Source organism: Sander lucioperca, chromosome 2, assembly GCF_008315115.2.
Source record: "Sander lucioperca isolate FBNREF2018 chromosome 2, SLUC_FBN_1.2, whole genome shotgun sequence".
NCBI lineage: Eukaryota > Metazoa > Chordata > Actinopteri > Perciformes > Percidae > Sander > Sander lucioperca.
The window spans coordinates 27,256,270-27,281,841 of NC_050174.1; the positions used below are offsets into that span (position 1 = coordinate 27,256,270).

Here is a 25,572-nt window from a genome sequence, read left to right on the forward strand (position 1 = left end):
TTTATGTTTTGATATGGGTCTTAAATTTCATTCAAACTGGTCTCGAAGGGTTCTTAAATTTGACTTGGTGAAACCTGCAGAAACCCTGTTAAATTAAAGTAAGAAGAAACTGTAACATTCAAGTGCTGTTCATAAAATAACGCCATGATGTTACCAGATATGACCTTTTGTCAGCTGTGAGTTCTGGCTCCAGGTCATGGAACCTGTAATCTTTTCAAGCGTCATAAACACCTGAGAGAAGCCACACCTGTGCACGTGTACAGTACACACAGTCTGTACAGTACACAGTCTGTACAGTACACAGTCTGTACAGTACAGTCACGTTACTGAGCTCAGCATTCAGTGAGGTTGACAGGAAGGTATGTTCAGAAAACTATTCTCGCGGGAAAAAAGTGTGGGCGATTTTAATGAATGATGACGACACTGAACGACGAGGAGATAGATGGTGGTGGTGATGATGAAATATGAATGCTATCTGACATTGTTTTTGTTGACGTATATCTGAAACGCCGCCAGTGTATTACGGTTCCGGTAAACGTTGTCTAACGTTGCACTTTGTCCAACGCAATCCTGGAAACAAGAAACTTTTCGACAGTAAAACGTAAGCCTATTCCTTTTTTATTTTTATTTTTTTTATTTATTTTTATTGACAAAATGCAGTATACAGAGAATCAGGTAAACAGTAATAGCACATGAACACGTAAGCCTATTCCACTTTGACGTTTGTCGAGAGGGTGACGTGCTAGACGGTCTGTTCGTAATAAAAGCTCTTTATTACAGTATCCACTGCAAAGTGGTATGTTTCATTTTAAACATGTTAAAAAATCAATATGACACGCATTATACAATAGCTGTGTAGGTACCGTTAACTGGCATATGAGCGAATAATATGTGAAGTACCAACGGCAAAATCAATTAGAATACTTTATTGATCCCCTCAGGGGAATTATTTAGTTGCTGTTGCTCACAGTCATATTCAAGGTAAAATAAGAAAAGAGCAAGTCAATAAGTGTATACTGTAAATAAGTAACATCTAAGACATAAATAAAATGTTAAGTATTTACAGACATAAATAAAAACTTTAAGTAGAAGTGAGTGAGATTAGGTTACAAGTCAGATTAGGTTAAAAAGATTGTTTCAGTGGATTGTACAAACTCTATTGTAGCGCAGTGTACAGTATGAATACAAGTAGCAGCTGTTGTGAAGAGGGCAATTAAAGATGGTTGTCCTTGGGGGGAGGAGTAGGAGTCCCCACTGGAGGAGGGAGAGCAGATAGGAGGTGGAGGGGGGTGGTGGTTTGGTCTCAGTTGACTCTGAAGTCGGCAGGGTGGGGGCTGCTGAGTTAAACCTGTTAAAAAACAGGTTCAGTTCATTTGCCCTATCCACTCCTCCCTCAATCCCATTGTCAGCTGACCTGAAACCAGTGATGGTTCTCATGCCTTCCACACCTCTCTTACGTTGTTTTTCTGGAGTTTCCGCTCCAGCTTCCTCCTGTCTTTCTCTTTGGCCTCCCTTATCTTCCATTTCAGGTCCTCCTGGATCTTTTTCAGCTCCTCTCTATTACCAGCTCTAAAAGCCCTCTTCTTGCTGTTTAAAATGTCCTTAATGTCCCTTGTTACCAATGGTTTGTTAATTGAGTAACAATGAACAGTCCTTGTTGGGACAATGGAGTCCACACAGAAGTTTATGTAGTCCGATATGCACTCAGTAAGCCCATCGATGTCCCTACCATGTGTTAGGGATGGGCGTACCGATCCTGTGGTATCGATAGATCGATATACTCACGCTACTCATTTGGCATTGATTTCCTTAAAGAAATATCGATATAAACTAAAAGATAATAATTGGGGGTGTATGCATCACTTTCAGCTGTTTTAGATTACTTACTTAAATGACTATGTGCCGGGACACCCCTGTACCTGGCGGCGTATTGAGCTGGCCCATGTCACGTGACAGGAGACGAGTGAATGATCGTCAACGTGCGACACAGCCGACAGCGACACAGCCAAGGGCCTGAAAATGTGTATGTTTTTGTTCATATTTAATTTATTTCATTCATATTTATTTTAATTTTAATTTGATTATGTATTGGCCATAATAAATGTTGTATAAATGGTCTGTATTTGTCTTAAATGTAATAATATTTTTACTGACAAAAATTGCCAATAAGAAATTATCTGTATCGGTATCGTATCGAATCCTAAAAGTGTGGCATCGCCCATCCCTACCATGCGTCTCACTGAGTGCATTCCAGTCAGTCACCTCAAAACAGCCTCTACATGATTCGAAGGACTCCTCAGACCATGTCCTCACAGTCGTGGTGGTTAACCAGGGGTCGAGGTGGATCTTGTGGTCTGACCTGCCCAGAGGGGGCAGGGGGGAAGAGCTGTATGTTATAAAATATAGTCATATATAAAAGAGATGATTCAACTAAAATATATTTTGACACCCCAGTAAACTGTTTTGTAGTTTACATGTTAAAGAAGTGCGGAAGTCTTATTTTGAAGTTTTCTTGCCGGCTGGGTGGGACGCCATGTTTCCTCCAGCAGAGGGCGGTAAAGTAAAGTCAACTCCGGACTACACCAATGCGGTTTGCTCCTAGGGTTTGCTGCTAGTCGGAAGTACAGTTCATTTTCACCGGGCTTGTGTGGCTTCGGACCATATGGACAGCCGTGTGGAATACAATGGGTAAGATGTATTATTCGTGAAATTGATAGTGTTCTTCTAACGTTAGTCGGAGCCACAGGGCCTAACGTGTCTGTGGTGTTCCAGTGGGTCGCCCCACAGTGACGCTGAGAAGCAGACAGGAGATTTAGCCGGCGAATACAGATAGTTTAAGTTCTCTTAATACATCCATGGTTTAAACTGAGAGGGCGGTTGATTCAACTCCAGGGTCACTGCTTGTTGAGAGGTGTATTTGTGTACATGCAAACGACAGCTTCAAAATCGACATATATAGTTTTATTAAACAGTCTCAACAAAAATAATTTAAAAAGCATTGTCTTGTTCAGAGGTAGTAGCTTATTGCAGTGTTGTTCTTAAATACTGTCTATGGTTGTTGATTTCACTGCTACTGGGGAATCTTTCCCACAACGTTACGCGACTTGGACTGGGATGTTTCTGGTTGAAGAGCTGTGATGTCAACTCCATAACCCTAATCTCCATCTTAATTATTTTATAAAGGGTTCACTGTGAAATAGAAATAGTGTTGTTATTATGACAGTGAGTCACATGCATTTGTGTAAAGTATGTATGACCTAGGATGTACTGTATCTGAGTTGTTACTAATCTACACTGTACATTTGTATCTGTTTCCAGCATACACTTGGATGCTGCATCACAGCTTACATTTAGACCACTGCAAAATACTGTCCTCGGAAACAAAAGAATAAGAGGGGATTCGATATTTTGAAAACAACATGACAACAATGTATTTGCATTAGTTGAAATCAAGCTCAAAATGATTGCTGATACATTGCCAAGTGGTTGCTTAGGCTATTTCTTAAAACTGACTGCTGAGTCATTGCCATATTGTATATTTTCTATAGACCTTTTCAATGGAATTCCATTGCTAGGCAACATCCTGGACCTGTGTACTTCCTGGCATATGATGTCATTCACACAAATCAGGAAATCATTGTGTACACTATGTTTATAACTGTGAAATGGTTGTAAACATAGTGTACACAATGACAAATAGACAATAACCTTTTCAATGGAATTCCATTGCTAGGCAACAGCCTGGCCCCTTGTTAACTTCCTGTCAGTTGATGCCATTCACATATACTGCAACAGGAAATCAACTTGGGTCCATTTACAATGTTTATGTTTACATCTGTGACGAGGTGGTTGCTAAGGTGCTGCTTGGTGGATGCTGAGTATGTTTACACAATTACTCCTAACATATAGTTGTCTCTTTTTACTTTTGTTCCACACAGCTTAGGTGATTGACGATTCGCGATATTGGAGGGAATGATCATTTTTGTATCGTTATCTCATTTTAATTGAAAAATATTAACATTTAAAAAGTTGAAATGATTATAGTGTGATTTTTTTTTTTGCGAGGATCTGTACCAAACAAAGACTTTTTGTCTCTAGTCTGTAGGATAGGATTTGTCTCTGCAGCACCACAATACTTCATCCACAATGGTTTGACACATATTTTGCCTTTAACAAATATGTTAATATGTGATTTGGATATTGCACTACACCATATTGCGATTTTTATAAAATTGTGATTAATTGTGCAGCCCTAACACAGCTCCTGACTGTCTTGGCACAGCCAATATGTAATTGTTATTTTATTATCTCTTTCTTAACACAGGGTCGGTGCTTTTCAGTTTTTGGGTGGGAAATTGCTGTTCTAGTGTGCACTGAGGGCCAAAATGGAGAGGATGTTTTAAAATGTAGCCGAGCTAGTGTGGATGTACTTTAAAGTTTCAGTAGGTTTCTTGTCATATTTGCTGAAACGGTCACTATATCCTGACAGTAGGAGTCTCTGTGAAAACTAAACATGTTCCAGTGCTTCCCCCTAGTGCCCCTAATGTCATTTGTAAGTTTACACCGTGCCCAAAGTAAAAAAAAAAAAAGTGCTGGAGTACGTTCATTTGCAAGTAAGAAACACATATAAGATTTGAGAGTCCGCTGCAGTATCATGAAACACAGAACAATGGCTGAGTAAAGCTACTGTAGCTACAGTGTTGATTGTTGGATGTGTGAGTCTCACTGGCCAGTTGCTGTTTGTAGTGATGATCTGGTAAATGAGGCGCTTTTATCAAAAGCACTTTACAATTTGCCTCTCATTCAACCATTCACACAAACACCCACCCACTGATGCAAGAGCGTAACTTTGGGTTCAACATTGGGGGGGTTGAGATCCCCTCTTTTGAGCAAAATTTAAATTTTGAACATCACTACACGTTTGCTGGAGTTTCCACTCCAGAAAAACAACGTAAGAGAGGTGTGGAAGGCATGAGAACCATCACTGGTTTCAGGTCAGCTGACAATGGGATTGAGGGAGGAGTGGATAGGGCAAATGAACTGAACCTGTTTTTTAACAGGTTTAACTCAGCAGCCCCCACCCTGCCGACTTCAGAGTCAACTGAGACCAAACCACCACCCCCCTCCACCTCCTATCTGCTCTCCCACTTCATTTCCTGCATCCTGGTGATTTTTTCTGCAACAATTTGTGCCTTCTCTGCATCAAGTTATGGTGCAAATGTCTTAATTTATGTAAAGGAAATTGTAATAGGTTTTGCAGTGGGTTGCATTGGCCAGTTTTGAGTATTGGGATGGTTGTAACCCCCCATCCCCCCTGTAAACGCCTATGCACTGATGGCAGCGAGCTACCATGGAAGGCACTGGCCTAACCATCGGGAGCAGTTTGGGGTTCAGTGTCTGGAGCCATAGCTGCCCTCATGATGATTGTTAACCTGTTTCCTGTGTGTCCTCCACAGACATCAGCAATAATGCCACAGCCCAGAATGATGCTGGTGGTGACGGGAGATGACTTCGGCTACTGTCCCAGGAGAAACCAGGGGATTGTAGAAAGCTTCCAGGCTGGAGGCATTTCTAATGTGTCACTGCTGGTCAACGCCTCTGCTGCCAAAGAGGCAGCAGATCTGGCTAAAAGGTAGGCTAGTGCTCTAGACACCAACAGTATATGTGACATGTTATTAGCAGACTAAATCAAAGGAGCAAAGGCTGGTTTATAGACCTGGCTGCCCCATAGTCACCAAAGTAAATATTAGAGCCATTTTTCACAAGCCACATATGCCCAAACATTGTGAATATAAAATGGCATTTTTCAGACGGACATATCAGGAGGAAATTGACTTTGTTATTGAAATATCATATCAATCAGGGCGGCCTCCTGCTCACCTGGTAGAGCGCGCGCCCCATGTGGGCTCAGTCCTTGCCAGTGGCCCGGGTTCAAATCCGACTCGAGGCCCTTTGCTGCGTGTCATCCCCCTCTCTCCCATTTCCTGTCTCTCTTCACCTGTTATAAGTAAAGGAAAAAAAAACAAAAAATATCATATCAATAAATTGGTTCTCTACTGTATTACTGTGTTGCAAAGGGTCATGTAATTAATAAAAACATGCTGTATTGCTGTTACTAAGTATAAATCTGTGACATTGTATCATTTACCATTACTCTGACATCTCCGGGCGTTTCCCGTGTTTTGATGGAAGTCAGAGCAACTACAGGGGTCAAAGGTTATATAACGCCACTGACAGGTGATCAGATGACACGCACCATGCCATTGGTTAAAATTACAGATTAATCTCGCTTTGAACATTGTTGGAAACATTTGGAATAAAATATATAACATAGGTATAGTCCTTTTTAGACATTTTAATGCAGAAATGCCCCTACACACGGCAGTAAGCATGATCGGGCTGCGTACAGTAAAGGCAGTTAGTCTGTGTTACCTTATTTGACAGAAATCTAAGCATTTACCTGTTATTTCGGACAATTTGATATATTATGCTTGAGTAAATAAAACCCTAAATTACCAGACTGGTTAAAAAAATTATATTAATATTTGAATAAATATTAATATACGTTTAACGTTCTGCTTGTTTAACAGTTTGGTAAATTGCTCTTAAAGCACCACTATGTAAGTTTTCCCGCTTCGGTCCCCCTACAGGTTGGAAGAGGAATTCTCCATTACATTACATTACATTACATTACAGATCCACTACCCAATCTGGCAAACTTGCATAATGTAATGTAATGGACAATTCTGCTTCCAACCTGTAGGGGGATCGAAGTGGGAAAACTTACATAGTGGTGCTTTAAACACATTTAGAAAGGATTTGAATTGGTATTTCTATTCTCAATTCTTGCCATTTTGGTGCAGGTGATTTTCCTTTGAGGCTGGCTATAACCTCATTATTGGGGGGGGTGCCAAAATTCCTCTATGCAGGAAAAACCCTGAACATAATATGACAGAAGTTTCTCTTTTCTTGCCAGGCACAACATCCCCATGGGCCTCCACGCCAACCTGTCAGAGGGCGTTCCAGTGTGTCCGAGCCTGCAGCAGGCCTCCACGCTGGTAAACCAGCGAGGCTTCTTCCATGGGAAGATGGGCTTCCGCCAGGCGCTGGAGAGAGGTCAGCTCAGCATGAAACAGGTACACTGCTCCAGTGCCCAGCTTGGGATCAGCAACACACTGGATCAACATCTATAAACCTATTATATATGAAACATACACACGGATGGAACAGGGTTTAACTAGGAGAATACAGGAACACATGATATAGTAAACAACAAGGAAACAGGAAATCAATTAACACAATATAACAGGAAAAACTACAACTGAAACCACAACCATGACAGTAACTAACTCCTTTTAATATGCAGCTACCAAGAGAAAAAGAGGAAGTTGTGTTCTTTATTACTGTAACTTCCAGGTTTGTTCTTCCTTCCCAGGTGGAGCTGGAGTTGCGGGCCCAAGTCCGGCTGTTCAGGGAACTGACGGGGCACCTGCCCCACCACATGGACGGACACCAACACGTCCATGTCCTGCCAGGTAAAGCAAAGGGGGACAAACACACACAAACTGTAACTGCTGCTGATCCACTAATGCCCACTACATGTCTCAACAAGCTGCACATGTCTCAATAAGTCACATAAGTAAAAAAAATAATAGAATGTCAGAACGGGTAACATTTATTCTTTTATATCTTTTTTTATAGAATTTTTCACAGGCTTGGTACATGGCACACAGCAGCATGTGGCATACCATAGTCATGGAGGCAGACTCTAACTTTTTAGAACATAAACAGAAAGCATATCGGTGCTGTCAGACAGAAACCTTGTATCTCCATATTTTGTCATTTTAATTTTAATTTCATAAATCAATGCTAATGGTCAGCCTTTACATCTGCCTGTGGGTTTTTATAAATATTTGAACAGTGATGAGGCGATTTCATCTGACTTTGTCGATGGTAAATAGCTAAATATAATGTTTTCAAATGCGCTTCATTTCCTGAAAAGCAACAGTTTTGGCCATACAAGAGTTTCACCCGACAGTGACAATATACAGGTGGAAGTGAATGTACAGTATAATAATAATAATATAAACAGGTTACAGACGTACAAAAAAAACAGCATCTTAGTCAGACTTATCCTCCACCTTTATATAGTCCTGATTCGACGTACCAGAAAAAGCTAAATGTTTCTCCAGAGACTTCATGCTTTTTTCTAACAGGTTCCAGGAGCTGTCTCACCAACATCCTATTTTGTTCAGCTATGAGCAACTCAACTTAATTGAACAAATTAGGATTTTTCATTCGACAGCTCCTGGAACTTGTTGGAAAAAAGACTTTGGAGTCTTTGGAGAAACATTTAGCTTTCTCCGTGTCCAAATCTAAAATTGGTATTGAGTTTACAGTCCCATAAATCCTAACAATTGATTAGCTGGAACAAGAACATGTTTACTTCGCTTGATAAATGACTATTAATTGGGTTATCAGAAAACTTGCCAATTATTTTCTGTTGATTTACTTATTGTTTCACTAATAGTGATAGTAATAGTAGTTTTGCTGTAATTGTTGGCCACGATGACTACATTAAGTCCATGAGATAATGTTAACCAGTAGAGCAGCTGCGGCGGGGCCGGGGGTATTGATGTTGTAGTGCTGGGTGTTGCAGAGGTGCGTGAGGTGTTTGCACAGGTCCTGTCAGATCTCAAGATCACATACACTCGAGTTCCAGTGGAGCCAGGTTTACACAGCTGTCCAGCCGTGCCAGAACACCTCCACACATTCTACACAGAGGTGGAGAAGGACGCGCTGGACTCCATCCCTGTCTTCACACGCTACGGAATCAGGTCTGTCTGTCTGTCTGTCTGTCTGTCTGTGTGTGTGTGTGTGTGTGTGTGTGTGTGGGGGGGTTCACTGGCTTAGGTGCACCCGCAAAGTGTTTGAACATAAAACAATGTGGAGAGAATCTGGATGAGCCGACGCACAGCACAGACATTCACCCGTTGTCTTCTGCACACGTGAGCTCTGGCTTGGTGTGTACATGGTTGTGAACCATAGAGATTTATACAGTTTTTCAGAGCAAACCATGGACTAGGTACGAACACACTTCATACTAGAAACATGCTTAGTATTGGTGTGTCCGATAGATTGAAGACACTCTACAGACATTGTTGTATCATGTACATATGTGGCACTGTTACGGCCTCCATTTAAAGAAACAAACCAAGGCTCAAAAGGGATTGCAACATATAAAAAAAAAAAAAAAAAAGGATGCCAGACACAAGGTTAACAATTAACCAACAAGCTTTATTAGATAATGCAAAAATATTCCCAAAAGTAGCAAACAAAGAGAAACAAAAGGGACTGGAGACCCTGGCCAAAAAGACCAAAAGGTGGTGTGCTCTTCATGTGCCTCTGTCCCTTCACTCTCTGCCTTCTAATCACCTCCCCCCCCACTCTACCTGAGCACTGATTACGCTCAGGTGTGCAACAGGCAGAGGGAGGAAGGCAGAACGAGGGACAGAGGGACAGAGGGAGAAAACTAGACACACACACACCAGAGGCACATGTAACAGGCACACAGATGGATAACTATCTAAACCCCTTTAGATTAATTCAGATTAGGTCACTTTATTAATCCCTAGAGGGGAAACAGGTGCTGTTTTTACAAGAGGACATGAGTGTAGCTCAGAAGCTCCTTAGCCACTTCACTAAAAACAATATGACTTTTAAATGATCCATTAATAAAGGGACCAATAACATAGGCATTAAATGTTATAAAACCTTAAAATTATGTCACAGCTGTGGTACAAAGACGTTCTAGATAGATAGATAGATAGATAGATAGATAATATTTGTGTTAAACAGATATTTTGATAGAACATAAGCCAAAAAAGTGTCCGAGCATGGACTCAGTTGTGTTAGATTAGATTAGTGTGAACAGGCCCTAAACATGTTCATCTATGCCCGTGGCTGTCAGTCTGCTGCTGTAGGGAGTTGACGGATTGATTCTCTGCAGAGTGCCTCCCCGTCTATGGCTGACAAACACTAATACCTTTCCCATGTCCACAGGTGGCCAGATGTGTACCTGGGACTGACCACCATGGGCCAAAACATGTCGGTCCCCAACCTGCAGAGGGCCCTGAGCCACGCCTTGGCGGCAGGGCCTTCTTCGGGCACTAGCTGCAGCAGTGCATCCGGCTGTCATCCGCCTGTGGTCACAGCAGAGCTCATGGTCCACCCGGGTTACCCCAGCCACCCCCAGGAAGGAGGCTGTGGAGAGGGCCCCGACGACTTCTCCCAGTCAGCTGACAGACAGCACGAGCTGAGCGTGCTCAGAGACCCGTCGCTGCTGGCCCTCTACAGCCAGGAGAGAGTGCAGCTCTGTGCCTTCAAAGACATCTGAGGACTGCTGTCTTACAGTGGCAAACATGTATGTAGGGCTGGGCAATGTAGCGGTATTATATCCATATCGTGATATGAGACAATATTTCATCGAAGATTTTGGATATCGTGTTTTTTTCCTGGTTTTAAAGGCCGCATTTCAGAAAAGTGGCCAGACTGTTCTAGATGTTCTATTATTCGCCTTTCCCCACTTAGTCATTGTATCCACATTATTGGTGGTTATTTATCTAAACTCTCATTGTGTAAATACTTTGTGAAAGCACCAATAGTCAACCCTACAATATCGCCGCAATATCGATGAGTGATGATATGATTTTCTCCGTATCGCCCAGCTCTACGTGTGTGTATACTGTAGAGAACCAAAGTGAGTGAGTCCCATTGACATCCGTAATACCACAAATTATTTTAAATCTGCCCTAATTCATAGTATGTGATAGAAGGTGAAATTTTAACAAACAAAACAATGTAACATAGTGGTAACTATTCTGTGAGAATGGACCTGTCTCTCTCTTTTAGTCCAGACATGGCTCCAACAACAGCACAATCTTTCTTTTTGTTAAAGACAATTTCTAAAAGCACAGAAAGATGTACACTGCCACGCTGGTAAAACCGTATGAGTCGTTTTTTAATGCTATCTAATACATAAGTAAGACTGTGGAGCACAGAAGCACTACATAAAAACTACAGTAACCTATAAACTGGAATGTATTGCTCTCCTTAAAGTATGTTGAATAATGAAGAGGTGATTGTTGAAGTTGATAGAAAAAAGTTTGTTCTGTATGTAAGCCATACCAGGTGCTGCTACCAACATGCCAGTAATTGCACAGTCATATGTTTTTATAATGTAGTTTTGTCCATCATCATGCACAGTAGTCACCAAGTAGAGTGGACAAGTTAACAGCTGAGATCAGGGACGATTAGACAGGTTGGGAACAAACCAGCAGGCTAGTCAAACTTATTCAGAAGACAGTGAACTGCCTGCCCCACTTCCTGCTTCAGCTCTAACCTGCTGTACTCACTGGAGTTGTGTTCACACCGTTTTCTTGTACGTTGAAGGACTATTGGTATCAACTCAAAGACACTGAACTTCAGTTTGACCTCCAGATATTTAGATAATCTGGATAAACTGGTGCTTGGGTTTCTGTCTGATTGTCTTGGCTGCCCTGTAGTGATGTCATCATCTCCCCAGATGTCAGCTTTAACTCATGTTTTAGGGTTATTGGGTTTAATGTTATTACTGATGAATGAAACTACAGAAAGAAGACACATGTTTTACTTTTAAGATGAGTTATTATGTATGTTATTATGTATTATTGAGGTTCAGACTCTATTCTTAACACCTTCATTATTTCAGTTTTGTGCTCACTGTTGCATATTCCTCAATTAATGTGCTTAATCAAATGACCACACAGCGATCTGTGGGTCAGGTAGTATTCTATCATAGAAAAACTCTGCCCAGTGTAAAACAGTGGAAGGGTGGGTCAAATCAGCCTATTTCTGTACAAGTGAATGAAGTCATGTAGTTGTTGTGGTTTTTATTAAAGAGGGTGAAGGGATGATTTCCAATAATCTCAGGTCTGTGTAGCACTGAACATCTGATAACCTGCCAAATGTGTGTCTCTAAGAGAAATCACCTGTAACAGTACAGTATGTTTGTAATATTTACAGCTGGTATCTGGGTATTTGAAATCCTATATTTTGATAAAGTTTCTGTTGAAGCTTTTTTTATACATTGCTATTTGAATTGTTACAAAGATCACAACTGAAGAGCTGAGCTAATAAATTATGTCAAAATGATGTCTGATGTTTCTCTGTCTGGATTCTGAAAGCAACATGTTAATCTTGAAAATGGGGGTTAAGAGTCAGTGTCAGTGGGGGTCTGGGGAAGACTGGCCCTGTTACTGGTCACTGCAGAGCCCTCGCAGCTCTGATGGCCGGTGACGGCCAAGTCTGGGCCTGCTGCTCCAGCGCCATCTACTTTCAGGATTATGTGGTTCAGGTGGTGAGTTATTGTTACACACTAATAAGTGTACCCAAGGACAAGCATAAACCTTGATGTCAAATCCTGTTTTCAAAGTACAAGGCAGTCAACAAGCTCAGTCATTTCCCAAAACTCCTCATAAAAATCTCATATTTTTACACAATGAACAAATGTGAAGGATCTTGAGGATTGAATATAGAAATACTCTCCTCAGTATGCCTTTAGAGACCATCCCTGAAGAGAGACAAGGGCTTTTTTCACATAAAAAAATCCTCAACAATTCACCACATTGAGCTTCGTGAAAAGGTAGTGATGATAAGTTTCAAAACAAATAATAAACAATAATACATTATCATTTCAATGTAGTAAACAAACCTTGAGTTGAGAATATTTTGTCACAGATGTGTTGACTGGATGAAGAATGAACCTCTATTTAAAATCCTGTTTCTATTGTACACAATTCATCAACAATCTCAGTCTCAAATGTGAAACATTGAAAAGTGTCCATATACTCTTCCTCTGTTCCTTTAAAGCATCCCTCGTTAACTAGTTGAGAGGAGAGGTTACCAGCACATCACTGAGTCTTTACCACTCACACTGCTTCTCTTTTCAAACACTCGAAAATAGTCCCATCCAAAAGCTGCACCTGAACTGGAAGCTTTACCTGCTTCGTAGTTCCATTTCCTGCAGAATGCCATGAGATGCCGTCTTAATTTACGTTATAAGGTCATATAGTAAACCTTGGGTTGAGGATATTTCATCAGATATGTTCCTAAGGTGATGAATGGGCCACCAAAAAGACAAATAAAAAAAATGAAAATTGCCCATATACTCTTCCTCTGTGTTCCTTTAAAGCATCCCTCGTTAACTAGTTGAGAGGAGAGGTTACCAGCACATCACTCTCATCACTGAGTCTTTACCACTCACTTCCCTAACTCATTTTCTCTTCAACGTGCAGGTTGTTGTGGTGTCTTAAATAGTAATGCTGTGATGCTGTATGAAGAGGAATCCGCCGACACTGTTCTTGATTATAAAAAGGTTTATTACAAACAAAGATTCAGCATCAATTTTACAAACTCCTGCAGAGAGCTTGGAGAACGACCAACCCAAATTCTTCCAAAAATCGTTCTGACTTTTCTTTGTGTGAGCAACATATATATCCTATGCATTGTATCATCATAGGACGCAATTTTGTAAGTATACCATTGGATGGTTAACTGACCAATCGATGCCTGTTATCTGGCACAACTCCAAAAAAGGTCTCTTCTGTCTTGGGGGGACCCCTACTCATGTTAACAATTTCCAGATGTTCTCAGTAAATGTAGAGTAAAGTTCATAGGACTCCCTTATAACAAACCTTTAAGCAAAGTTTATAGAAAGTTATAGAATGGTCATATACTACATTGTCTTGTCCAGAAGCTGCACCTCAACTAGAAGCTGGACCTGCTCTGTGCTTCCATTTGCTGAACACCATGACATACTGAAGAAATGACCATAACAACCTGGGAAGTGAAGCATGACTTTAGAATATGTGATCGCAGATGAGGGTTTCCAACATCAAGCATGAAATTGTTTGTTCAGTCCTGTTTCCATCGTACATAGGTCCATCAACAAGCTCTGTCTTGTCCCAAAACTCCTCCTTAATAATAATTTCACAAAACAAATCATGAAAATTAGCCCAAAACAATGTCAAATCTTGGGCATTGAAAATTGTCTAAATACTCTTTTGAGTATTTGTAAGAGTATAGTTAACGAGGGACACTTTAAAGCATCCCTCATGAACTAATTGAATTCAGGACAACGTCAAGTCTTGAGCATTAAACTGTATATACACACACATCATATTATCTTATATTATCAAAAACAAAACCACTTATCTTCTTAAAACATACCTTTAGCATACATAACTTTATACCAACTACCTAAGCATCAACGGTTGACAAATGCTTAAACTAACCCTCCTACAAATTCAGCGTCATTCAAGGAGCACGTGGATGCAGGGTTTTTAAATGTGCAGTGTGTATTTAATGTGCCAACCTTGATTATAGAGTCACCTGGTGGTCCACATATGTAGATTTTTGGTATGTGAGGTGACATTTGAAGCTGTGGTGGAGTCTGAGAGGAGATCACTGAACAAACTGTCATCTATCATGAATAACCCCGACCACTTTTCATTCATCTAAGTATATTTTTCAGTAGTTCTGGCATTTTTATCTTTGCTATCTTATTTTATCTTATTAATCTTTAATAATAATCTTATTTATTATTTCTAGTATATTTCTTGTATTTTCTGTATGTGTGTCAGTGAGTATGTGTGTTGTCCTTGGTAACTTGCTGCAGAGTCATTTCCCAATTTGGGATTAATAAAGTCCAACTACCTATGTTCTGTCTGTCTGTCTGTCTGTCTGTCTGTCTGTCTGTCTGTCTATCTATCTATCTATCTATCTATCTATCTATCTATCTATCTATCCATCCATCCATCCATCTATCCATCCATCCATCCATCCATCCATCCATCCATCCATCCATCCATCCATCCATCCATCCATCCATCCATGTATCCATCCGTATATCCATCTGTCTATCCGTCCATCCGTCCATCCGTCCATCCGTCCATCCGTCCATCCATCTATCCATCTATCTATCTATCTATCTAACGTAGCCTAATCTTAGGCTGAAATGGAGGTGGCCTATTTCAGGAGATTCAGTTAAATTCAGGAACGTGTGCATGTGTGGCAGAAGTGTGTCAAGTTTTGTGTCTGGGGTCTGTAACGGGAACCGCCCCAGCATGTACGGTTTAGGCTGCAGTGACACTTTTACCTCTGGAAAAGAAATGAAATGCAATTACAATGGGGTTCAGAGTTTCTGGGAGCCATGTTGCCTTGCATACTTGCTTGGACCCCTAAGTCTTAATTATAGGTACATATAAGTATTTTGTCCTTGTGTTAATAATACTTTTACTTGAATAGCCTACATGATCTGAATCATCCACCACTGGTGAAGGTTGAGTTCAGGGGCCCACTCAATCAGCAACTTGAAATCACTTTATTCAGTTTGACGAAGATGCAATCACAAATCACATTATGGGCCCTATCTTACACCGGGCGCAGCGCTGCGCAAAGCCAGACGCAAGTGTCTTTGCTAGTTTAAAGTGCTCATATTATGCTCATTTTCAGGTTCATAATTGTATTTAGAGGTTGTACCAGAATAGGTTTATGTGGTTTAATTTTCAGAAAACAACATATTTTTGTTGTACTGCACATTGCTGCAGCTCCTCTTTTCACCCTGTGTGTTGAGCTCTCTGTTTTAGCTACAGAGTGAGACATCTCACTTCTGTTCCATCTTTGTTGGGAGTCACACATGCTTAGTAAGTACTGCTAGCTAGTCAGTTGCAGAGCTAGGCTAGCATGCTAGCAGCTAGGTGAGCATTATAACGTGTGTTCCAAAGTGACCACGTTTGTCTCTGAAGTAAAGGCTGGACTACAATAGAGCTGTTTGGAGCAGTTTGTGAACAGTGTTTTCTGTTGGAGATGGTAAGTCCCTTTGGGGTGGACTTTGGGCTTTTTCACTTTGTAAACCTATTACATGTACAAAAAAGATATATAACACAATAAAGGAAAGGGGAAAAGCCAAAAAGCAGAATATGAGCACTTTAAGACACGTTGCTTAAATAGCAAATGCACCTGCACCCATCCGTGTGCCCATGGGCATGCTGGTCTTACAGGGAGGTGTGTTCAGGTGCATTCTGGGCGTGCTGGTCTTACAGGGAGGTGTGTTCAGGTACATTCTGGGCATATTGCTATCTTGAGGCAGCGGGAAGTGATCGTGCCATTGACCAACAAAAAGTCAATTATTTTTTTAGATCGTTAAAATAGGGCCCTGTATGTTAAAACTGGACCGGCCAGTTGTAACACACTGACAAATAAGGATAATTACAAACATTTGAAGGTTTGCATATCACCTGATAGACAGCCACACACGTTGAGCAGAATATGGCACAGTGCTCAGGCTACTTGTACTACACACACTAGCGTTTTATGTTACTAATTCAACTTCTACTTTATTACATTTCAGAGGGGAACATTGTACTTTTTTACTCCACTTTACTTATTTACCATCCATAGTTTTTGGTTACTTTGTAACTATTTATAATTAAAATACATTTTGCTGAAAAACTTTGCTTTTATGCTTTTATGACTTTTACCTGTAATGGAGTATCTTTACATTGCTTCTTTTACTTAAGAAGCCGAGTACTTTTTGTACCCTGCCATTAGTCATCGGTTATTAAATATCCTATAATTACTGTATGGTGGAAGAATGCTTCTGTACTTTGAGGTCAGATTAAAGTGGAACAAACTCAAACCTTTAACTATTAGAAGCTACTTCTTACCTTTGTGTTGAATTAAGAGTTACACTCAAGTGACTGGTGTCAAATAACAGCTTTACTGTGCCATCTGCACATCTTTGCATCCTAAAAACTTAAGAGTAGCATTTTTTCTCTCCATGTTTCATATTTGTGTTCTGAATTATATTTAAGGATACTCTGAAAGTAAACACTTTGTAGTAAATGGGATTCAACGTGGACAATATGTCTAAAACTATATGACAACAGTTTACCAACAAAAAATCTTAAATGTTAACTCAACAGCTATCAACTGTATTTCACAATGTTGGGAGTCTTTCACTGCAGAAGCCTGCGATCGGTTAAAAGCTCAGTGGGCCGTGAGTTTTTTTTTTTTTTTTTAAACTATAGAGCAACTACATGCACGTTTGTTAATTAAATTACACAGGTGAGGTCGCTTCAACCTGTTTTCTACCATATTGTAAATCAAATCATGTTGCTCCTCTGTCTAGTCATCCAAAGACAAATATGAGCAACATCCACTTCACTACCAGGCAGACAGTGAGGCCAAATGGTTAGCCATCTTTATTATGAAACAATATTGGGACCAGATCAAACAGCTGTTACATGGTGGTTTTTGGCCACTGCAGTCCCTTTCCATGTCCTGACACATCCCCAGACAGCCAGCCCTCTCCAACTGCCTTCATGGTGCTTGTTTCTAGGACCATCTCCAGGAGCTGAGCTTCATTCCAGCTGAGTGCATTCTTTTCCAGCCCCCCCCCCCCCCCCCCTCCCCGACAGGTTAGGTCCCTTTCAGCAGCTGACAGTCCACTGCCACTGGAATATGTCTCAGTGTGGTAAAGGCTCAGTTCTAATGTGATAGGTGGTTATATTGGGGTGCCCAATAGTGGGAGAGGAGACATGCCTGGAATATTCAAATTAACCAAACAGGTTCTTCCCACGTTACCAATTTTATATATCAAGTGCCACACAAACAATTTCAAGTGGAGAAAGCAAATTGTTATTAATAAGGAAAAGAAAATCACAATAGCTATTTATCATGCTGAAAACTGGTTTAGCCTGAGGGAGGTCAACTGTCGGTGTTGCAAAAACCCATCAAATGTGGGGATAGTCTTTGAGGGCCTGCTAATTATGTCTGCATGTTTGGAGTGTTTGTTATTTTCTTTAACACTCAAGCATCTTCTCCAGCATTTTCAGCAATACCAATTCAATTCGTTTGGCCTGTTATTGTTTGTTTCTGCTCAGTGGGTTGCAAACTGGGGAAGGAGATGTGGGAGGGATCATCTCAGAGTACAGTGCAGCTCTAGAAGCAGTGGAGTTGAGTAAGGGAAACACTGCAGTCGGCACACACCTCCAGGTCCTACCTACAGCTTCCATTCTGTCTGTCACATTTGTTTGTTTTTGCTTAAAAGATTATTGATGATAGGGCAAAAGGAAAAAAAATGGAGTGATTAACCAGATTTACTGCTCTGAAAAAAATAATACTTCAGAAAAATCATGTTTAAGTGAGATCTATTTAACAAAAGAGTTGTTTATATAGAGGGAACGCATAAAGAAAAATTTAACACATTATGCAGTATTTCCATCTAACTTCATTTGAACATCACATTCCCTTAGCATTTCTTTTCCATTTTCACATTAAGAAAAGAGTAGAAAGTTAGAAATGGTCTGGAGATTTATGGCCGAGGAAGAGCAGTAGTAAGAGGAGGTGGAGGAAGCTGTCTGATCCACAGAGAGTCCTGGATGGGGAGGGAGGCTGAGGATGCTGCTGCCTGGCTTCAGCTGGGCGGCTCCTGGACTGCAGGGAGGACCGGTGTGGGGGAGAAGGGGGGAGGAGAGTGAGCGGGGAAGGTGGTGAGGTGTGGGGGAGAGCAGGGGGGCGAGAGGGAGATTGGTTTTTGGTGGGGCAGGTGAGATAGGAGAGGGGGAGAAAGAGACAGAGAGAGGGCTACACGTTTGTCAGGTGATCAGTCCATTGGCCGCTTTTCACCGTGTTTCTTTGTAAACTCTTCAGCGTTCTTCAAGAATTTTTTACGGTCCTTTGAGTATTCTTCTGCTAGGTCTGCCCTAAGGGGATGCTCCGGCTGGGGGTCGTTCACCAGCGCAATGAGGGACTGAATTACTGCAAGACACAAACAGGCAAGGAAATGACGTTAGATATGAACAATGCTATAGTTTCACAGCACTATGTGCTGACAGACAGAGCAGCAGCAGTACATGGCACTTACAACACTGAACAGGTAGAGTTAATCAAGGGACCATACCAGTGGTTTTGCACAATCACCCCAGTAAGTCCTATGTGCTTACAACTTATATTGCTGGCAACCATCTACCAATTAATGCAAACAGTGTTTGTTGTATTTTACTCCAGGACCCCATTGGCTTCAGTTCATTTTAGTACAGTTACAGAATCAGACTTGACGCTTGCTCAACATAGCTAATGCAATACAACAACGGCGGCGTGACCTGGGAATCTCTCCTATTGGTTAACCCAACAGGGAATACAAATACTTATCAGACACCAATTCTGTAAAAACCATGAAAATTTTGCTGTTGACTTTAGAGTGGAAGAGAGTTTTAGCTACATGACAGCACATAAGGCACCATTCCTCTACGTGGAACTTCGATGTGAGCTCTCACTGGATGATCAGGGCTGGAAGACCACAGAACCACAGGCCACAGAATGACTGTTGCATCAATTTGAGCCAGAGTGTTGACCCCATGCAACCGGTTTGTTCAACTTCCTGTCACTACTGCTGGCTATTAAACCTCACGTGGAAAGGCTTGTTCCTGATTGGTTCACACAGACTACTACAAATGTCTTAAAGCTGGGAAAACATGTCCACAGTCATGACATAACACCACCACATCCACTGCAGATATCACATTAAGGAAAAGACCATCTATATACCACAGAGTTAGCTACAGCTACGGCTAGCTGACAGCTGTTGTACAGTGTGTTGCAACAGTACATTAGCTTGATGGAAGAGCTGCCATGCTTAACTTACCGGTACAATGATGGGGGTTATTATTTGCATTGCAACAAACGATCACCAAATCTGCATATTTGTGCTTTGTTGGTATGAATATGAATTAAAACACAACTTTTTTAACCCAATATGTAATGTATATGTATATATACATTTTATTGAAAATAGGTTTTGGAATAACCAGCTTGTTACACCAAGCCCACGTCATAAAAAACCCAGAATGTGTGCGATAGTGCAACTAACCAAATGAGTGTGTTTTGGATAAATAAATAAATATTGTTTTAGCATACGTTTTGAACGGCCACATTCTGACAACTTCTGCAAATTAATATTGTTACAAACACATATTAGGTATTTGCTTAGGCCTGGTGACGGACAACCTAGGCCCAGTGGGCCACCAGGCTTGCAATACACTAGGGGGAACTCTGCATAATAAAAACACAAATATCAACATATTCTGATCAGTCCCAATGAATATTATAGCAGTAAGATGATCAGCTGACCACAGAGCTGTGTACGTGGAGAACTCATCTAATTAGTGATGCTGTGTAAACAGCAGTCCATGTTTTCTCTTATTTTCTTCCATTTGTCAGGCCTTCACACTGTATGTTAGATTATAAAACTACTCAGATGTTTGCTATAACGCAGGTAATCATAAACAGAAGATGTCGATTGACACAACCTCTTACTTCTGCCACTTCCCTTGTAGACAGGAAGTTAAAAGACAACATTGTGGAATGGGAGCACTCCCTTTTAGCTGAAATGCTTAAGGTCAATACTGAAGAGGAAGTGATTGCTGAGGTGAGCAGAGGAGACACTGCTGCTACATCATCAGATCAAGTAGACCACCAGCCTCTGGAACCAACAGACAGCGCCTGGTGGTGTAGTTGTAACACATGGCAAACTACTGTATGCAATACAGTGTTTCTGCAGCTCTGAATGGGACATTTAGGAGCCACTGAGTCAGAGCGAGGCAGTGGATGAACCAACATGTGTGACAAACCATCATTATTTCAGCGCTCTCTTGCAGGTTCACAGTAAAGTCGACACAGTTGTCCATTCCTTCTAGCTAGAATGTTTTGGTCAGAGACGTGGTGTGCTTCATGGAGCAGAGACTGTTCAATCAGAACATAGGACTATCCTGCACTGAACTACACAGAAGGAATATATATTTGCCATAAAACTTTAGTCCTAGGATAAGATTGTTTTACAAGCAAAATCATAATAATTCATAATTATTTGATTTGTGTTTTGATGGGCAAAGCACTGGATGATGACCTAAATATTTATGAAAATGTAAACAATGAAATTACAAAAGCTAATATATAGCTTTGGGAAATGACTGACACTAGCGTAAGGTGTAAGCAGATAGTAATTTGGCTTATACTTAAAGTTGTACAATTATTATTCAGCTTTTTTATTGGCCAAATCGCATCGTTCTCTCATGGCCATAGTAGCAATAAACAAGCCGTTCTTTAATGTCACCAACTGTCGTTTTGTGCTCCTTTTTTATATTTTTTATATATATATATATATATATATATATATATATATAGATATAGATATAGATATAGATAGATAGATAGATATATATATATATATATATCTTGGTTCAGGCACCTGCACCGTTTCAAAAGTATCGTTTTAGCACCGGTATCGGAAAAAACCCAAACGATACCCAACCCTAGCTAGGAACCAGGAAATATGTCCACTACAGCGTCTAAATAGAGCCTAGTTACCTTGAGCAGCTAATTTTGAAAGGTTCCTGAATCCCCGTGCCTTTGAACGCTCCACAGAACATTTGCGGTTGGGCCGTGAGAGAACGATGTGATTTGGCCAATAAAAAAGCTGAATAATAATTATACAACTTTAGAGGCTATTACTATTTTGCAGTAATGACTTTGATCTTAGTGCTGTATGGTTCCTGTCACACTCAATGTAGGTCAACTGTACGCGAGGTAAATATTGTTACGTTTCTGTTTCTATACAGTCTACTCCATGAAGTATTGAAACTGAAACGGTTTTGTTTTGGTATTGGCACTAAAACTTGTGTTAGCATCTTTGTCAACAATTTCAACCAAAGCCCTGCTGTGTGTAGAAACATGAATGCGTAATACTATGAGATTTAAGACAAAAGGTGATTATGTAGCATCAGCTCACTTACAGAGTAACACTAACACACCCACCTTGGTCAGTTTTGGTGGCAGGCTTCCAGTTCTCTGCGCTGATCACAGGCAAGCACACCTGACCCTTCTCATCAATGTTGGGGTGATAGATCTTTGTCTTGAATGTGATCTTGGGAGGCTTGAAAGGGTACTCGGTGGGGAAAATGATTTCGATTCTGAACGCACCTTTGTCATAAGGAGGGTTGTCCTGGAATTCAAGAAAGGGTGTCAGTAAAGGAAACTGTGAGCCAACAAATGGCAGAGCAGTCAAACAAGGAGTGGCTACTTACAGGAACAATGAGCCCTTGCCATGACAATAGGTTTGATTCCTCAACTTGAATGTTTCTGAAGTTTTTCATTCCAGACCTGCGAATCTCTTCAAGTTCCTGAAAGAAAAGAAGAACATTGTATATTACAGAAGTTAAACAATGTCCATGTTTAAAAGGGGTTGAGTATAGAGAACCAGTTTTGAATTGGAACCGGTTCAAGTGTAGAACCAGGGCATTATTTAAAAAAAACTGCTTAAAAAGCTGTAGTGTTTTTTAATTTCCCTTACCGTACCTTCCTGGTTATGCGCGTGTTAACGCATGTGTATAGCATTTACTTTGTGGCAAAAAAGAGATAGCGCTCTACAATGCAACATAAAGGGTAATTTCAGTTTTTTTTCCAACCTGGACCCTATTTCCCCATGCATTTGTGTCTGATAGACTGATGTCAACTAAACTTCTGATGTAAACTGACTTCTTGTCCGAAGACAGCGGTGTGAAGAGTGGAAGGTGAGTCGGGAGAAAGGCTTTCCGGGAGTCTGTGGTTTTGGAGTAGGCTGCAGAAATTATAGGCTTGTGTTATCTAAAAGATTTTCGGTGCCATGGCTCAATATTTAAATGGTTTCGACAATGTGGATGAGGTCATCATAATTCGATGGCTGCCTGTATTTATTTGAGCCAGAGTATATGGACGAAGAGCGGACAAGGACAAGGGGGGGAGAGAGAGAGAGAGAGAGGCAGCGGCTGCAAAGTGTTTCATGCAGTCAATAGGCTATAATACATCCATGGTTTCACGTTATCCTAAAAGATTTTCAATAAAGACAATGGCTTGTATTTGCTCATGTCTTAGAACCCTGTTGATTAGAGGGGGAATCCTCTGTCGTGGTGACACAGCGTTGTGTCCGAGGTCTATCACTGGACACATCAAGACCACAGATATCTGGCAGCAACAGGTCCCACTCCTGACATCGGCATTGTTCCACTTTGGGCAAAGGGGCACAGCACCCACAGGAACACAAACAATGTCCCCGAGTGCCGCAGGCTTACAGAAGCTGCTTCACCCTCCTCCGCTCTCTTCGTCCGTATACTCTGGCTCAAATGAATACCAGTGGCCATGGAATTATAATGACCTCATCCACATTCTCGAAATCATTTAAATATTGAGCCATGGCACTGAAAATCTTTTAGCTTGTGTTCCTGAAATGCTTTTGACTCGCATTCCACTCTCCACACCGCTGTCTTCAGACAAGAGGTCCCCTCCTGAGATCGATCATGTCGTCAGACACTTTTAGTTACAATCTGAGCCCATCAGTGGCAAAAACAATCACTTTTAGTGGACAAAAATCGAGGGTGCACAATTGCCCAATTAAGTTACATTGCAGCCACGGTCGGTCACTTTGTTCACGCTCAACACTGGACCAATTTCAAAGATTTTTGTTCACATCAGTCTATTGGGACACAAATGCATGGGGAAATAGGATCCAGGTTGAAAAAAACTAAACAACCCTTTAAGGAGAGGAGATGACTGTAAAGTTCTAGCCCACCACCCCGGTCCAATTACTGAAAGTGCTGCCTCCAGCCTGCCTTGCAAGAATTTTGATTGCAGGTAAGACGTTGCCTTAAGTTTTTGCAGCACTAGTGACTTCCACCGGTTGGTAAGGGTGCATGCACAATGGGGAATGGAGCTGAGGTGATTGTGTTAAGCTTGTGTCTGTCTACACTTTGCCCCATGTCAACAGTAGAAGCAGTGTTTAGAAACTCTGTCATTTACAAATGGCTGTTTTGCTTTTTCTGTTAAATAATGTGCCCACAAATCAGAGCTACATTCAATAAGAATTGAAATAGATACCCAGAATCTATACAATATCCTACACTTTGTTGATCTAACTGCTGTAGTTAGTTACTTTTATAGAATATATGATTATATATACAGAACATATAACTCATCAAATGTGATTTCTAGAGCTTGGTGATTTAAAAAAATATATAATTGATTAACTTTCAGTGCTATTATAGTATGTTATATCATAATTTCAGTGTGCTGAGAAGCCCGTGACCAGCCAGGGAATAATTTGTACTAATCCTCCCTATCTCATAAAGACACTGGTGCTGGGTCTGATTGCTCAGGGCTTTCCCCAGGATCTTAAAGTATGGTTGGAAGAAGTAAGGAGGGGGAATTACACAATGTTTCCCAACCTTCTGATATACTGGTCGTGTGCGTAAAACAAAAAGGTACGCCTGATCTTCAATGACTGTCATCTGCTGAGCAGAGTCTGACAGAGCCTGTGGAGTCTCATCTTATTTGAGTATTTTAGTCACTAGGTAACTGTCTAAACAAAAGCCCCGGTTTGCTCCGTAAAACACTTAATTAAGGAAATGCTTTACTCCAACCTTAGCTAGTTGTTTAGGCCGATTTCCTTGTTCTGTTCTGCCAACTAACGTTAGCTGTGAAAGCTTAATATTGTTCTGTGTCAGGTTCACACTGTAACGTTACAAAGTCTCACCGACCTGTTGTCCTGTAATGATATTTACTGTCGGATAATTTCACGTAACAGCAATAAAAATGATAGCTGTGGATTGAAACTGAGTTCATTTCCTTGTGACGAACTCCCCAACCTGGCTAACTGTGAGTTTAGCTAACGTTAGCTAGCTGAAACGCAGCTAAGATATGAGGCTAGCATGTTAGCTGATTAGCGCCTTCTTCGATCACGGTCTTATTATGTCGCAACATCTGAACTCACTCCCTCGGTCGAACAACCCATAGCTGCATGAAAGCTATATTTGGCTAATAAACGAAAAATATGTTCCGTGGCTGTCTTCTCTCGACTCTGTGGCCTAGTAGTTTGCCGGTGCTTTGCTGCCTAACTTAACGTTAACATTTGGTCGGCCAACAGTTAGCTAGCTAGCTAGTTGGCCAGTAGTGACCTCTCGTTTTTATTTAGTTTACAGCTAAAACAGACACTAACTGTGTCTTCAAACAACATTAACATGTATAAATTTAGGCGAAGACCGAATGAGTCCACCAGCTGCCAATGCGTCTTTACACATTACAAATGATATGAAAATTACGGGATCGGGAGATTTACCTTGGCCAGCCTCCTGCTCGCCGCCATCTTGAAACTACTGTGTGTTCCCAGAATACACAGCGCGGCGAATATGGGTCGGTCTGGTCCTATGGTCTGGTCTGGTCCAGAGCCAAGATAGTCTTTCTCTATCACTCTGGTCTGGTCCTATGGTCTGGTCTGGTCCAGAGCCAAGATAGTCTTTCTCTATCACTCTGGTCTGGTCCTATGGTCTGGTCTGGTGCTGCTGGTCCTGGGTCTGAGAATCAGCCATCTGCCTGTTAGGTTAACTGTATCTTAACTTTAAAGTTAACCTGTTTTACAACGGGATGGCTTCCACCCTGGGCAGA

At 41.1% G+C, this 25,572-nt stretch overlaps 2 protein-coding genes across 5 annotated transcripts; one reads left to right on the forward strand and one right to left on the reverse strand.

The window, feature by feature from the left end:
- Positions 1-339: 339 nt before the first annotated feature.
- On the forward strand, positions 340-12,192 carry ydjc (YdjC chitooligosaccharide deacetylase homolog). Of its 4 annotated transcripts, none has more exons than XM_031300486.2 (6): positions 340-359; positions 5,457-5,632; positions 6,977-7,136; positions 7,436-7,535; positions 8,660-8,837; positions 10,063-12,192. In XM_031300486.2, the coding sequence occupies exons 2-6, from the start codon at positions 5,469-5,471 to the stop codon at positions 10,394-10,396; spliced, it is 936 nt and encodes a 311-aa protein (XP_031156346.1). In that variant the 5' UTR covers positions 340-359; positions 5,457-5,468; the 3' UTR covers positions 10,397-12,192. The 4 variants fall into 4 exon arrangements, with proteins under 4 accessions (XP_031156346.1, XP_031156344.1, XP_031156345.1 ...); XM_031300484.2 differs by lacking the exon at positions 340-359 and adding an exon at positions 394-601; XM_031300485.2 differs by lacking the exon at positions 340-359 and adding an exon at positions 2,355-2,688.
- A 5,086-nt stretch (positions 12,193-17,278) lies between these two features.
- On the reverse strand, positions 17,279-25,332 carry ube2l3b (ubiquitin-conjugating enzyme E2L 3b). The gene is made up of 4 exons (XM_031300491.2): positions 25,247-25,332; positions 22,185-22,280; positions 21,916-22,102; positions 17,279-18,861 (listed from the first exon to the last, which is right to left on the reverse strand). Exons 1-4 carry the CDS (start codon positions 25,271-25,273, stop codon positions 18,707-18,709), a joined length of 465 nt encoding a protein of 154 aa, XP_031156351.1. The 5' UTR covers positions 25,274-25,332; the 3' UTR covers positions 17,279-18,706.
- Between the last annotated feature and the right edge of the window lie 240 nt (positions 25,333-25,572).

Bases quoted from the DNA above. Each gene is read 5' to 3' on its own strand.
- ube2l3b (XM_031300491.2), bottom strand. From the start codon at position 25,273: ATGGCGGCGAGCAGGAGGCTGGCCAAG. The intron at 22,281-25,246 runs GTAAATCTCCCG...CTTTTCTTTCAG, and splicing joins CGAGCAGGAGGCTGGCCAAG to GAACTTGAAGAGATTCGCAG. The intron at 22,103-22,184 runs GTAAGTAGCCAC...CTTGAATTCCAG, and splicing joins GGCAAGGGCTCATTGTTCCT to GACAACCCTCCTTATGACAA.
- ydjc (XM_031300483.2), top strand. From the start codon at position 4,834: ATGCAAGAGCGTAACTTTGGGTTCAACATTGGGGGGGTTGAGATCCCC. The intron at 7,137-7,435 runs GTACACTGCTCC...CTTCCTTCCCAG, and splicing joins GTCAGCTCAGCATGAAACAG to GTGGAGCTGGAGTTGCGGGC. The intron at 8,838-10,062 runs GTCTGTCTGTCT...CCATGTCCACAG, and splicing joins TTCACACGCTACGGAATCAG to GTGGCCAGATGTGTACCTGG.